Source organism: Channa argus, chromosome 2 (assembly GCF_033026475.1).
Source record: "Channa argus isolate prfri chromosome 2, Channa argus male v1.0, whole genome shotgun sequence".
NCBI lineage: Eukaryota > Metazoa > Chordata > Actinopteri > Anabantiformes > Channidae > Channa > Channa argus.
The window spans coordinates 12,579,573-12,596,125 of record NC_090198.1 but is presented as its reverse complement, the minus strand read 5'-3'; the positions used below and the strand labels follow the sequence as shown (position 1 = coordinate 12,596,125).

Below are 16,553 nucleotides of genomic sequence, written 5' to 3'. Positions count from 1 at the left end.
TGCCCCTGTGCATTAAAACAGGCTCAGACTATATGCTCAAAAGTAATTATCAGTATAAATTACTGGATCAACTGAAAAATAATCTACAACTATTTTGATAACTGATTAACTTGTTTTAAAAAAAAATCCCATTCTAATATTCTCTGGCTCCAGCTTCTCCTTTTAAAGGATTTTTCCTTTCTCTTATGTGAAACTTAAAATGTTTAGATTTGGGGCTGATGGTTGGACCAAAAATGGCATCAGAAAGATATCGCCATGAACTTTTGAAATCTGTGGTATCAGCATCAGCATCACTTTTGGAATCTGTGGTATGCATTTTTTAAAAATTGTGTAACATAATATGCGCCTATTTTAATTCTGTTCTCTGTACTTAAGTATTATAAGTGTTTACACTTATAATACTTAAGTGTTTGTTAGAAACTATTTACGTTTTAATCAAATTTCTGAAAATTCAGCAAAGTAAAATAGGAATCACTGCATGTTTAGAACAGCCATCTTTTGTGAGTGTATCCCACAGAAGAAGACGCAGAAGCAGTTAGCCAAGTTGTAAAATTATCAGACTTTATCGCATCTCTGCTTTAAAACAGTTTGTTTTCTATTTTAACCAGATCATACATACTGCTTGGTGTTGTCTCTAAAAAGGGTATTTAGATTCACCATGTGAATATACTGATAAACTACAGCTGTAGTCATCATCACAATTAATTTGTGGTCGCAATACAATGCCACTGAAACAGCTGATAGAAACGATTTACACAGTAAAAGAACAGAATTGGTGTTGTAATTGTGATGATACAGAGACAAGAAAAGAAATTTTCCTGTTTGGCATATGCATAATTACAAAGGATTAACCTCCATACTTTTTGTGAAAAAGAGAAATTTAGATGAAGTCTTCTTTAGCACTAACCCGAGATCAGTGAGTGCTGGCTTGTCACAACCTCTCCTGTAGCAGAGTAAGATCTGGGGTGCCATAAGACCACCATTGTTAAGATCAGCCAAATGGCCACTTGGTGTTGTCTCTATGCATGTAAACCCTGGTGGCACCTCCTCGCCCATCGAGCGGATCACCACAGCCACATCAGTAATGGGTGCCTTAGGTTTGGCCGTCTTGTGGCAGACATCATCAAAGTGGATCTCTTGGTCCAATGGCTTTGAAGGGTCAGTCAGACCAGCCACAACAAAGTAGTCTGCTACACGAGGGCCTTTGTCCTCCATCATCTCCCATTCCCACCAATTGCCTGAAAAAGAACCAAGGGAAAGAGAAACAAACATATAGAGACGCAGAGAGGGAGAGAGAGGAAATTAATTTTCATTGTGGTAGCAGACACAAACGGTTATTGTATCCTTGCTATGGCAGTAAAATTAAAATATCTGACAATCATAAATATACTGAGAAGGCCAGTAGAAGCACAAAAAAATTGACCATCTTAGACTAGACTGATATCAGGTCAAATGACCAGTTCATGGTTCAGGGTTCTTGCTCAAGGACATGAAAGCACATGCTCTGAGGAGGACAGAACATTGTTGATGTTGAGAATTTTAAACCTTTATCGAATTCTAAAAAGTAATGCAGTCCAGTTAAAGTATGATCAGCTACACAGACTTGAGTGAGCATTTTAAACAAGGGGCCACTTAGGTTCTCATTCTTACTTCACATTCTGCCTAAATTACAGTCAGATCCCACACAAAAACCTACTTTTTGGAAACCACCTTATGACATCAGAGCCTATCAATTAAAAGGCAGTTTTTAAAAGGGACCTGACATACTGTAACTGCACAAAATCATCTATGATTACTGAAGAAGCATAGGTATAAAGCAGGTATATTGGCTGGCTGGAGTCAGCACTACAGTGATAACACCCAGTGATAATGTCACCCTGTGTTAAATACTACTGTTTCCAAAAAGTTGGCTGTGTAATATTTACAAAAAAACAAAATAAAATGATTAGCAAATCATTAAAAACCTGTATTTGATTAAAAATAGTACAATTATGTCACATCAAATGTGATAACTGAGAATTTTTATTGATTTTTGAAAAAAATATGTTTCACATTTTCAGTTTGATTCGTAGAATGGATGGCTGTTACTGTCCTGCCAACATAAAACAAATAACTAAAGTTTAGTGTTTTTATCACAGTTTTGTGGAAAAATCCTCTATATCCTACTAAGCCGTAGATTGCTGGGAAGGTGTGGCTTGCCTAAATAGACATAACCATTATATTGATGATTAAGAAGCAAGAATCTTAAGAAGAATCTTGACATAACATTCTTCTTTTCTCTTATTTTTTTTTTTGAGCAGATCTACATTTTGCATAATTCTTACAAGGCTCTAAGTGCAGAACAGAGAGATACTGAGAGTTTTAGTTTACAGAAGACATTTTCTTTCATTTGGAAGCCTCTGTGTATAGTGGTGTAGTCTCACTGTCCTAGTGACAAGATTCATTTCTCAACCTTACAACACCTGAGCCTTCTGGACACAAGTGTGTCTCTTCAGTTTTACAAGAAACTTCCTTCCACCTTCCTTGCTAGTATTCTCCCTCTTTTCCCAGGCAGTCAATACAAATCACACCGGGGTAGTGTCAGGATAAATCATGAGGTGTGAGAAATGTATTCCTGTACAGCAATCAAAAGGATGTGATGTAAGAAACAGTAGAAACATGATTAGGGTTTTTAAAAAAATAATTTTGCATACATGAAAAGGGCATAAATTCACATAAAAGAGCAATTTCATTGAAACCAGATTTTAAAAGTTGAATTTCTGCTCAGTTATATTCTTAAACATTCAACTGGATGGGATCTGTGATTCCAACCATATGCAGTAAGAGGGTGTGGAAGGAGGGGATTAATTAGTAGGGTGTGTTAGCTAGCTTAAATGTGCTGGCTCTGGGGTAAGGTGAACAAGCTGTCGACTCCAGTCTGTGTGGCGCTATGCTTTGAGACTCCAGTTGCAACACAAGTGGTACCTCCTTCATTCACCTCTGACCCTTATAAAAATCAAGAAGCAATCAATATGACTAAATATTTCTTTGTGTTGGCCAGTACCACTGAATGTCCTCAGTATGTACAATGGCATTTTTGGTCTTTGATCAAACACAGTGCTGAAAGCATGTCATGTCAAAGTAATACATGTGATTAATTTAAAAGCAGCAAAGTTTGTTCCATCTCAAAACCTGTATAACTACTGTTACGGAGGCTGAAAACAGCTGAAGAGATAAAATCCCATGTTTTCTTTATTCTAGTGCCAAGGTTTGATTAAATAATTCTAACTAAAGCTTTGCATTTATTAGTATACTTAAATGTTCTTGATAAGCTAAGCCTATATCCAAAAAAGAGTGATTATATTTTCTTAATTTAGTTGTCACATCCAGATTTTGACAGATAATTCAAAAATGCTTGTTCAATGTGTTCTGGCTCTAATACTCAGATTACAAATGCATCTTATAATTTCTTCACTGTGAGAAACTAAAGAAAAGATAGTCAAGGGACCGTGAACTAATCTTCCAGCCAAGTGATGTCTTCAGCTGAATATGGCAGAAGGAGCGAGGTGAGATAGGTAGACTCATATCCTAAATTTACTTGTTAAAACACATGTTGACTGGGTTACTTGTGAACAGTGCACGAAAAGAAAAAAAACACAAATACAAAATACAGAGTCAACTCTCCTTCCAAAATGAAAACAGGTCTGCTGTAGAACTGGTGCGAGAGGAACACCAAGTGCCGTCAGTCAAATAGTCAGTTTCAAACATTCTAATTTGAATAAATTATACCATTTCAGAATTTAGACTTTTGTTGTGCTGCTTCTGGTGGAGTGGCAAAGTCACTCAGTTTTGAGGAAAACAACAGCCTTAAGCCATGTTCATATTTACCTTCGCCTAGCATGAAATAGTCTCATCCCTTGGAATTCTGACCAAACCAACACTGTGTTGTGCTGTAAAATGTTTATTATGGTTCAAGCATCCCTGCATTGATTGAAGCAGAGCTTTTTTGTGTGTGTAATCATGGACTAAGCAAAATAGGAAATTATACAACTGAAGAACTCAGTGGTGGGCCAAACATACATTTTCCTATTTTCCCTACTGTATATGTGAACATGTGTCTGAAAAGGCTGAAGATCTGAAGGTATAATATAAGGTGAAAAATCGAAAATTTTGTGTTTAAGTTTGCGTGTGTTCAAGCACAAGATGATGGAATAGCATTATTTTACTTTACAGATACAATGAAATGCAGAAAATAGGGCATTAAGCAGTTTTTAAAAACATATTCAGTCTATGTGGACAAAAACATAACAAAACAGTCTTTTGAGTATCGTTTAATGGGATACACTGTGAGTCCAGTTAATACCCAAGTATAAATCTGTAACAACAGAAGACGTTTACAAAATATGTTGCAGTCCTACAGATGCAGAGCATTGGAGAGCTTGGCTGTGTCACCGCCCCATTAAACTGACTACAGAGCCATAAGATGGGCCAAGGAATGACACTCATCTTTGCCGTGTTGTCAGCCAGCTAATAATGTAGTGCAAACCAAAGCATTACTGCTGCAGTGCACATTACATGAAAATACAATATATACTGCATTCATGGGATAATCCAGGATTCCCACTGAAATCCACCTCTATTGTCTTCAACTTGATTTCTCTGCCTGCACCACATTTCAACAATGAAACAAATCCACCAAGTTTACAATGGAGACAAGTGACAGAATGAATAATGAATTTTAGGTTTCATGGTTCCTGCTTTCACTAAAAGAGGTGAGTCTTTTTGTTAAGGTGGTTGCGAGGATCAATGGGTCACACAACAAAATCTAATCCATTGAGAGACATTCTCAGACTACGTTGCATTGACAGAATAATGAATACAAGAAAACAATACATTTTTATAATTAATTTTAATAGCCATTTTAAAGCATGCAAGCAAGAGTTTAAGACTGTACAGAAGCAGTTGCCCTACAGATATACAACTTAGTAAAAGGTTTTTGCAGATAGCCTTGACTTCAGGGGCATCAAAGTGCTGACTATCCTACCAATGCGTAACACCAATCTATTTTGTATTCAGTCCATGGATTTTTATACACACATTATCACTGGATTCCCTCCTAGGAACTGCATCCAAAATATGCAGAGCTATGACTCACACCATGCCTGACACATAAAATGTGAATCTCAGTTTAAGTGTTCCTATCCAAATATCTTAATTTGCTGGCTGCCCTACTACTCCCCAGGCAGACTGACGTGGACAAGAAGCTTGACGTGTTGTTGCAGTAAACGCCCAGATAGAAGTTACCAATGATTCCTTCTAGCATAAAAACCTGTGAACACTTAACAGAGGATGTGCTCGGGCCACAAGCCTCTTTAAAGGTCACTTGGGCCCTTCACAGTGTTCTTAAAGCACTACAGAATATTTATGGCATGGGTTCCAGCCTTAGCCTTAGTAAAGCCAAAATTGCCATTTGACAATACAGTTCCCTAAAAGTACCTCAACTACCCCTAAAAAGGTACTTTATGCCATGACTCAGTTGAAATCAAAGATTGTTTGATTTCTACTGTATCTTAAACTCTACTGTAATCACACACAGAGCAGAATGTGGTGTGGGTTCAAGAGAAACATGACAAAAAGAACTGCTGGAAAAGCACCACAGGCCCAGAAACTTTAAACTTTGCCTTGTACCAGAGCTGTAGACAAAGCTTCCTAGCTACAATCGCTGACTTACTGTATAGCCACAGCAGGACATTAGGGAGGAGTTCGATCAAATGTCCAGGCTCAACAAGTCTTCAGTTGCTTCCACAAGGGTTTTGTTTAAACCCACATGACAGGGGAATGATTTCCAGCTGTCTCAAGCTAACAAAAACTGGGGCCAATGAAACCAAAAGGATTCTCATTCAAGGCTCCAACAGTCCAGTTGCTTTGCTGGACCCCAGCTGTATAGACATTCAGCACAGAGACAGCCACAGCAGGGCAGACACGTGGAGGAGGTGAAAAGGAATGAGCTCGAAAACATAAAACACAAGCCAGGAGGAAGCCTCACTAGCAAAGCATCTGCTTCTAGTTAGCCCAGAGGGGTGACTGTCTGGATCTTGTTCTTTTCAACACTATCAGGTCATGTAACATTGTGAAAGAAAGATGACCTCTGTGAGAAGAAATATAAATTCATGTTTTTCACTTTAGAACACTGACATCTGACTAGTTATTTAACCTCATCAGTTCTGAAATAGCTGCATTTAATAAATGTCTGTTTCCCAAAACAATAATCAAAGAGATCAAAAACAGGTACAAATATTATAAATCCACAGGAAATATGGCAATAAGTTTTAGACTTTGCCAGTCAATTCTGGGTATGAGTCAAGTCTGCATACTGCTAGAAATGTATCTGTTACCAGCCTCCTTGGCAGTTCTCACTGGCAGTATTATCAATTTAAATGCACAACAAATAGCAAAAAGAAATGAGATGCATAAACTCTCAACTTTTGTCAAAATTCTGTCAACTCTGGCTAGGATGCAATGGATAAAACACAACTGTTGTTAACTGGACAAAGACCAAGACAGACTCCAGTCATTGCCTGCCACAACCAACGCTTACAGTTCACCTGAAAAGTACAACCTCAGTGTAACTATATAGAGAAAAACTAACACAGATTTATTCATGTGTCATGGTAAATACATTTAAATCCAGCATAGGGGTATACGGGTTTAATATAAAGACAAGAAAATATGTTATGCAAATAGCTTTTAGATCAGCAATAAGTTTTCTACTGCATAATAAATCATACCAAATTAAAAAGTATAAAATACAGATGTGGGGTCAGTTTTCTACAAAACATAGCCATTAACAGAGTAGAAATATGCAATGGATAAGCACATTCTAAATCAGTTCTGTAACCTTTTATTATTAATAGAAAATAACAGCAGAAACTATTAACCTGGCAACACTGATGGGACTCGTCATAATGACATAAAAAGTTTTAAGCAACCAGAATCGGGATAAATTTAAAGAAAACAAGGATAACTGCTAAGACTCACAGATGACTTTACTTTATTTAAAATGAATGAGAAGGCCACAACATTAGAACCACCTCTTAGTACAATGCACTTCCGTTTGACTCCATTTTCTACTATGTCCTCGAAGGTTTTGAAGGAATGAAGGTTTTTCTTTAAAATTTCAATTAACAGTATCTGTCAACACAATAGCTAAATGGATGTTGATACAGACTACATTTACTGGTATAACAAGTAAAGGAAATTCTTTTTTGGTGTACCCATGTTAAAACACAAGCTATAAATTGTATTCTTTGTTTTTTTACTCTTAGAAACAGCACCTCTGATGTATCTGAGCTTTGTGAAATGCACAACAAGAAATGCTTTCAAATAAGCATTAAGGTTACAGCATGAGAAAATGTACTGATTTGTTTTCCACAAAGACAGCAATGGTTTAGCTACAGCAATGGTACCTACTCTATGTTGCCACCAGAAAAACTAAGTTCAAATTAAATCCTCAAACTGTCAAAGCAAGAGGATGCTTTGGATTGGCCAGTAAGGTTTTACACATCCTTTGCCTATGCATGAGCAATTTCATTATTGTAACAGATTAGAATGTAGAGAGGATTATTGGGTAAAAATGAAAATCTAATCATCGGAGTTAGCAAGTCTTCCCCTGCTGGCCTAACCTATACCAATTATGAATATACCAATAGTGAAGTACTGTAAGGTGCTTCAGTTTAAAAGCTGTGGTATTCTTAGTGCTTTAAAAAAAAAAAATTGTACAAGGTCTTGACCTAAATGTCAAATTATGATTTTAAATTCAACTCATGTTTAATGCATTCTTTCTTTCTTGGTATGAGTACAAAGCTTCTGTGTGTTTGCTATGGATAATTAAGCACAATTTATGGCAGATGAGGATGCAGCAGGATGAGACTTTACCTGCCTGCTACTAATGTCTTTAACATCGGATTACATCTAGGTGCTTATGGGCCATGAATAATTTAAAGTGTAGGACTAAGAACAATTATCACCACTATAATTTTGAAAAATTTGAGTGTTCAAGACATTTATACCTCATCTGTGTCACATAATAGATATTCCTCTATTTCAACAAATGTATCAATTCACATCAACTCAACACATTTTTTTTTTTTTGTTTGTTTTTATTCACATAAGAGGCCCTAATGCTTAATTACAATGCCACATCCAGTCTTTTTGTGTTGATGGGTCATATTTATTGTTGTAAGTTCCATGCAACAAGCTTTGATGTGAACACAGATGGGGTCCCAAACTGCCACGGTTGTCCAAATGTAACTAAGTGAAAGCCTTATATCTATAATTATAATAGCAGTAACATTATATTGTCTGACAGTCAAATCAAGTGATTTTCTCAAACACTGCATGGTTACACTATGCTTGTTACGGTTACAGGTGAACTGGATCTAGGACCACATACACAAATAGGGCAGAACACATTTGAAGAAATACTGATTTACTCTGTTAAGTTTGAACAAAGCAAATCAATACAAAATCTGATTTAGGTCAGATCATCTGTCATTCATCCCATACAATACATGTGACTAATTAGCTACTCACACTGAAGAAGGGTGGGTTGTTCCTATCGACTAGTCACTTGATACACTGGCTACGTCATAGCAACAGGCTTACTGGCATGTGAGCGACAGACAAATGGGAGTCAGTGTTTCGTGGACCAGAGTTTGATAGAGCAAGACAATACAAAAGCATAATGTCCCTGGATTCCAACACAAATAATGTGTTTTTTTCTCAGCTGCTGCAAATCTTTAAAAAAGGGGTTGCTAACAGGTGGATAAATTAGACTACAGAGGTTGTCACCATGCTGTAAGCAGAGATTCATCTAATCATTAGTCATTCTTTTTTGCCTTGTTGAGTTTAAACCTTGTGATGATTAGCTTTATCACTATAAGGAAAGCTTTTGTAGAAGAGGCAGAAACATTAAAGTCATGCAGCCCCTGTGTAGCTCTTTTACTGCAATAAAACTGCACATTTTATCATTGTATCAAACATTACTCAATTAACAAATTAAGTAGTACAAACTGGCTTAATTGTGCTTCAACAGTGTGTGTGCCACCAGTGATTATGGAACAGTACCCATAGACTTAAGTAAAACCACAGGAAATGTTACAAATGAAACAATTAAACCTTTTGCAGCAGGCTACCATATCAGCCTTCCACTCTCTAGCACAGAAACAGTATCTATATTATCTCCAGTTGCACGTTATGCAGAACTAGTGAAAATCCAGGATCTGAAATATTTTTTTTTGTTATCGCCATAATCCAAATGCCAGTTGAAAAACCACAATTGCAAAAATGCAGGCTTCTGGATTGGCCTGCCAAAAAAAAAAATTTAAAGTCATCCCTATGGTGAGGATGTAGATGACAACATGGCACCTGACAGACAGAGCAGTTTCTCTGACTGCTTGAAGAGTAAAGGGTGGAGGTTTTTGCTATTTAGGGACCTGCAATCTGCATAAATGCCACTATAGTATACGCCACTAAATTTTACATATGGCACCTTTGAAGCACATTTTCATTGTAGTAGCATAGAGGGCTAAAATACTACAAACTGTATTCTTGTCCACAGATACTAGTATATGAATTTGAATGAACATCTCAATCGGGCATTTTAGAGACTTTTTATTTTTGCATGCACTTGGGGTTTTTATATCTGTAGATGTTTTTAATTTGTATTACTCTGTTGTAATTTTATTCCAGTTCATTTTCTGGTTTTGGCTGATGAAATTAGATTCGACATATAAAGGTTACATCCAACCATGATGTTGCTCCTACAATGCTGATACCATCACAAATGGATTTAATGGATAAATGATACAGCTGTGCTTAACATGTCACTACCATCTCACATCTAATAATTTGGTAATCTGAGGTAAAAGAGCATTTTAGAATTTCTCATGGAAGTCTAGCATAACATCTTTTTTAGGATCTGGATGCTCCCCTGCCAACTGCTTTTAGCAATAGTGTCTTGGATGTCACATGAAGCCATTTTCTCAGGCTCAGATCTTTCATTAAAAGATTTTATAATCCAAGTCAATGAAATGCTATCAACTGCAAGCCAACATTCAGGCTGAAACATTACAAAATGGCTGTAAAAGAGGCTTCACCTAAGATTTTTCTATCCTGGTTCTGTGTACAGTATAAGTGCTAATGCAGAGACATGCAGTAAAAAATACCATGTTTACAGTAAACCAGACCTTACTAATCTGCTCTCCCTTAAGGCTGATGTTTTGCCTTCAAGTGAAGCAAAATGAAAGCAAACACTTTTCATTTGTAGCTTGTTAACTTTAGAGTTTGGCAGTTTTGTGATAACGTCTTAGTCTTAAGCCTCACTGACAAGGACAAACAAACATTTCAGTGAGGAATAATCTGCAACTTTTGTAAACCTAGCAGACCACACAACTGCAGTGGCAGCATCCTTCAATTACAGTATTTACCAGTAGGATCTGTGTCTATGGCAAGCCTTACATGGGTTCAGGAAGTATTCCAATTTCTTGACTCTTTACATGACCCATTATGCCAAAAATGAAAACATGTTTTTAAAATATTTAGTAGTCAAAAACTGAAATATTCTTTACAAAAGTATACAGAACACTTTGCTATGGCACTGAAGATCACCTGATAGGACATACTGTAGTTTAGAAAGTTTCCACAATTCACACTGCACTGCAGAAAACTAAGCAATGAAGTCCAACGACATCTATAATTTATAAGGAACTCTTATAGGAACTCTTTTGGTGTTCTGACAGCTCACTCTTTATATGAATAGATTTGTTCCTAGTGACAAATTCGAAACCTCTAACACCAGATGCCACCCACCAACTAAGATCACATCCTGCTTTTCTCCCTGCAGACAATACTCTGAGATTACAGCTAATTAGTGTTTGTGGAGGGTATACCCTGGGAACATGTAATCCTGCTTTCAGTTGTTCCTTATTCAAATCTAAACTATCTTCTCCTTTGGCTAGATTATACACAAAAAACACAGTTTTATGACCATCAAGCTCACACAAAACCCTGCTTTTGTCAAAAATGGTTTGACCACAAAATTAGCTCTGTTTCTAACAGATATCACCAAGCCACAAAACTAATACACTAAGTTCCTAATTTGTAATATATTTCATGTTCACTTGTTGGAGTCATGATAACATCAAACATAGTTACTGTAAATAATAAGTCTAGTCACTGTATTCTTAGTTTATTTAGCCTACCTTTAACAAAACAAACAGATTAAGTGTTTGTTTTTATGTGGCATATTTGGTGTTTAATAGCATGTGTCAACATATCTCAAGCACCAGTAATCAATATAAAAACATTGTATTGCAGTTTCATGTACAGTATAAGAAGTAAAGAATGTATTTACTAACTGAATAAAAACAACTGGCACTCTGGGACATTTTACACTGCATTAATAACCGATCCACCTTGACCCAAATAAGAAATGAGTGAAGAATGTATTTTAAATTGATGTCTAACATTTTTAAATTAGCTGATCACATTCCATATCATTCCATAGTGTGGCTCCCAGTGTCCATATCAACCAATGCAAGAGAGGGAAAAAACTAAAGGAAACATTTTATCATTGTATCAAACATTACTCAATTAACAAATTAAGTAGTACAAACTGGCTTAATTGTGCTTCAACAGTGTGTGTGCCACCAGTGATTATGGAACAGTACCCATAGACTTAAGTAAAACCACAGGAAATGTTACAAATGAAACAATTAAACCTTTTGCAGCAGGCTACCATATCAGCCTTCCACTCTCTAGCACAGAAACAGTATCTATATTATCTCCAGTTGCACGTTATGCAGAACTAGTGAAAATCCAGGATCTGAAATACAGCATTCATACCTCTTTAATGATTGCACATTTTAACAGCATTTACATTTTTTTTAAATGCCAATCATTACCAATGAGTTTATATACTATTACCGATTATGACAAACAATTGCTAATTAAACAAGTTGAAGTGTTGCAAGAAAAACATTGTATAGAAGCCCATTTGGAGGCAATTACAGCTTTGAGCATTTTTGAATAAGTCTCAACAAGTGTCTGATACCTAGATTTGGGAAGTTTATTCCATTTATCTTCAGAAAGCTCTCAAGCTCCATTAGATTGGATGGGAAGTCTATGTGGCCCTCATTTTCAGGTCTCTTCACAGATGTACTATAGGAGACAAGGTCTGGGTCAGCTCACATCACCTTTTTCTGTACAACTTGTAATTACATGTGCCATTTTCGAACTACTCTCATTCACAACACATGGTTTATAGGTTTGTATAATAAACCTATATATATATATATATATATATATATATATATATATATATATATATATAGGTTTATTATACTTTATTAAATGATGTCTGATAACAAGTTATAACTAGAGTACAAGATGTACAAGATGTCATATATACAGTGTTTTCCCCTCATGGACTGGTGACTAATCTAAACAGGCAATAAAAGGGATATTTTACACCAAATTCCATGACCTACCAATGCTGACTTAACATGCAGAATTAGCCGAAACGTTACCGAAGGAAGTCCGACTATTGTCAATGGTGCAGGTCAAACTGCAATGATTAGAGTGACGGGCGCTCCCAACAGCCAAACATCAATTTGATGTGTGTAACACCCCTCAGGTCTTGTGACTATAGAAGCAGCTTTTTCTCAAGGACTTTTCTGTATTTAGCTGAATTTATCTTTATTGCAAGTTTAGCCAGTCTCAGTATCCCTACTGCTGAGAAACACTCAACCCAGGATGATGTTGCTACCTTTATGCTCTGCCATAGTAATTGTATTATCAGGTGATGATTAGAGCCTAGTTTGCTAGATGTACTGCTTGAAGTTCTGTGCAAAAAAATTTAATTTGGATTATCAGACTACAGAATCTTTGGCCCAATCCTAATTCTCACCATTGGCCCTACCTATCAACCCTAACCCTTTGGTTTTGCATATTTAAGCATAGGGTAGTCAGTATGCCATAAAATACCCACACAACAGTAAGGGCTTGTACTCTTTATACCATAGATATACTATAGAGATGTGGACTTTTATTCCAGTTGACTCTAAAAACACTGTCAGGTCTCCTGCAGTTTGTTTTGGATTCCTATGTGGCCCTTGAGACATATTTTTTTATTCTCTCACTTCTTTGTAGTCTTAGTGTGAACTCAGCAGTTTGTACCGGTATATCTAACCACTTTTAAATATTTTTAGCTTTATGAAGGTTAATTACCAAGGGGGACAAATTTATTTTACTATAACTATGTTTTTGTTTACTCAATTGTTTTTACATTTCTGTTACTTGAATGCTCATTAACTATTGTGTTGCCTAAGAACTTTTGTTTTTACTTGTGTTGCCATTTGAATGCTAACTTTTCAATTTAACTATATATTCAAATCAATCCAATTTCTACAGGTTCACTCAAATCAAGTTTCAGGCTCGTCTGAAGAAAATATAAAACAGGATGCACCTGGTCACAATTTTGATAATACTGCCACAGCAACTATAAATTAAGATTTATTCTTTAGTCAGTTAGGACACTGTTCACTTATGTATCCTTTGATATTTTACTCACTGTCATACCATTGGTAAGATTCTTGTTTTTCTCTTATTTGTCTTGGAATTTCAGCAGAATTCCTCTGAACTTGAACAGACAAGATAACACAACAGCATCCTGTCCATCATGTGTACAATAACAGAATCCCACTATTAGAAATGCCATGTTATGAGGAGAGACAGGTTTTATAGGTTACCATGTGGTTTGCAGAGCTAAAGTTTTTAAATGACAGGCTTAAAAGTATGTCGGTCACATACATGATGTGACTGAACTTCCCCATGCTGTGCGACGCCACTAGATCATGCAAAGGAGATTTTGGGGGATGTAAATCTCCAGAATGCCTATAGCTCCAATAGCACCCATCACTGCTGCTCCTGTCTGATGGCAAGTGTCACAGAGCAGAGGTGATGGCTGTGATTGGGATAATGGACTACTTCAGTTGGAGTCGAGGTATCTTTTCCCTTATGCAGCACAGTTTTCTTATCCATCACTGGCAGAATTTCTTAGACAAATAATACCATGCAAATGTTTTATCCACTTTAGATGTTTAGATTCTTATCCATCATTGAGTTGTGGGAGTGTTGTCTGGCAAACCATAAATTAATTCTCCAATTTGACAATGACAACAGCAATGATACCAGCGATAATTAATAAAAATCAAGAAGGGGAAAGGACAAAAACTTTACTTATATAAAGTATGCGAATTGTTTATGTTATATTTGCCCAGCCACAAGAGTGGGCTATTCAAACAATACAAAATATAAAGCAATCATAAAAAACAATCCAACAACAAGGAGAACCTAATTTTACATGCTCACTTTACATTTAGTGTTTAAAAATTGTGCACATAATTTCATATGCACAATGTCCGTAAACACATTCCACACACGACTGCAATGCTCTATTAGTAAAAACTCATCCTCTGAATGAACTTTCTTGCTTTACACCACCAGCTTACAGTAGAGCTGCATTGAATGATTGTTTTCTTTACTGTATCAGCTGCTTATTACTCTCTTAGTGTATAAAATAGTGACACGTGTCCATTCCAGTTTCTCTGAGTCAACAATTATGACTTGTGATATGTTGTCTTGACCAACCAAAAATCCAAATATAGCCAAACCCCCTTACAATTAACGAATTCCACAAGTCTTCAGACTTGAAAGGCTGACTTTTAATTACTCCGTCGTCAAGATAAAAGCCCATTACTTTTCTACTATTCGATGCAGTTTAAAGAAAACGTATGAAAACCAAAGACAGCCTCATAAATGTGCTGGAAATCCTTAATATAACACATTGCAGGATTCTCCTCGCACCATTGTACCAGTGCCCGACAGGACGGTGGGCTTTTCTGAGTCCAAACTACACAGCCTCAAATATCCTGAAGCAACGGAGCGGCTATGGCGTTTGGGGGTATTTTTAGCGTTAAACGGCAGCACGCTGGAGGGTAAAACAGACGTGTGTCTCTGGGATGACCTGAGGTTGGACGTGGTGTAACCGACTTGTGTTTATTTAGCACAGGCGACTCAAATATTCACAGGCTGGCGCTGATCGCTAACAACCTGTGGCATGAACCGGCGAGGAAAGCATCGGGTCAAGTGTTTTGATCCCAGAAATGTCAAATACAGATGAAAAGACAAATCCAACGTAAACAAAGAGAGAGCACGAGTGAGGTGTCAGTGCCTAGCATGAGGGATTTCCAGCTTGTTCTAGCGTTAGCAGCGGGCAGCTGTTCGGTAAGTCCCCCAGCAGTCGGTCGGTCACTGTAACGGTTCATCATTCAGTACTTACCCCGCTTGTGAACGTCAATTTAGTCCTCACGCGCAACTTCGGCCGGTCTCGTTTTACCGGTGCTGCCTCATTACAGCGTTGTCAGTACCGAACAGGCAACGAAACATTTGCATGTCTTTTTGCTTTTTTTTTTCTTCCTCCCACTGTCTTCCCGTTAGCTGTCCAGCGGAGCGAGGCGTCTTCTGTCCGTCACCGTGGCGAGCCGGCTGTCCTCTCCGCCGCCATCTTGGTTGTGATGGGAATCCGCCGTCACCCACACTCACACGTTTCTGTCTGGGTGGTAGTTTAACATCACAGCCAGTCTGTACAAGAAGGATGGGAGACGGAAGTATCACTGCATTTGCTTAAAAATTAACACATTTCAAAGTATTGTATTTATAATAAATAACATTTTTTCCCCTTTCAAAATCAATCTATGATCGTCCCTACTAAACAACTCTGCTAAAGCATTTAGCTTGGATTGTGATCCAAAGAAGCCAAAAACCTATTAATTAAAAATAAAAGGTATAAATTCACCAGTCATGCTGTTCCTTTGGATTTATGTTATTGCTCTGTGGCTGGTTGGCTGTTGTCAGCCGTTGGTCCGTTGTGATTTTTCTTTCCCCAAATGAACCAAATGTTGCATGTTTTGCATCAAAATCTTGCATTGTTGTAGGTAATTATCATCGTTGTTAAATTACTTTCGAAACAGACTTCAGTTTTATTATCTTATCTTGTGGCTGACAGTCATTTTGCAGTGTGTTGCCTCAATCAAGTACAAGTCTAACGTGTAAAAGTATCAAATGTAATTTTGTATAAGAGTGAAGAGTTTGTGCGAAAAACATTTGTACACAAATTACTTATGGGGGATGGTAATAATTGTATATCGCGGTTCCAGGATTTTATCAATAACACTGTAAATAAATAAGCTTTCTAGTTGAATTTTACTCAAGTCTTAGAAATAAAAGAGTTCACCCACAGTTCTCCAGGACTCTAGAGTTGCACAAATATGTTTTGGTAATTTCTCTCCACAGTTAACATTATCACCACCTTCCTGCCATTGCTTAAATCCATTTGGATGCAAGTTGTGGAGGTCAGTGTATTTGGAAAGTTTAATATACATGGACTTATGCCATGGAGTTTGACAGAAAATTGACATCTGCAAAATTGACCATTGGACTAAAGGTTCTGTTTA

At 37.0% G+C, this 16,553-nt stretch overlaps 1 protein-coding gene across 18 annotated transcripts in view; it reads right to left on the bottom strand.

The window, feature by feature from the left end:
* The window catches only part of LOC137115855 (C-myc promoter-binding protein-like), a 49,568-nt gene extending 33,933 nt beyond the window's left edge, over positions 1-15,635 (bottom strand). For 16 of the 18 annotated variants that reach the window (XM_067495521.1, XM_067495526.1, XM_067495531.1 and 13 more), the window contains exons 1-2: positions 15,380-15,634; positions 908-1,238 (exon numbers count right to left, since the gene is read on the bottom strand). In XM_067495521.1, the coding sequence (XP_067351622.1) occupies positions 908-1,218 (311 nt within the window). In that variant the 5' untranslated portion in view covers positions 1,219-1,238; positions 15,380-15,634. Of the gene's footprint in view, positions 1-907; positions 1,239-15,379 lie in introns of those variants that run through there. The other 2 variants (XM_067495519.1, XM_067495534.1) reach the window with 2 other exon arrangements.
* Between the last annotated feature and the right edge of the window lie 918 nt (positions 15,636-16,553).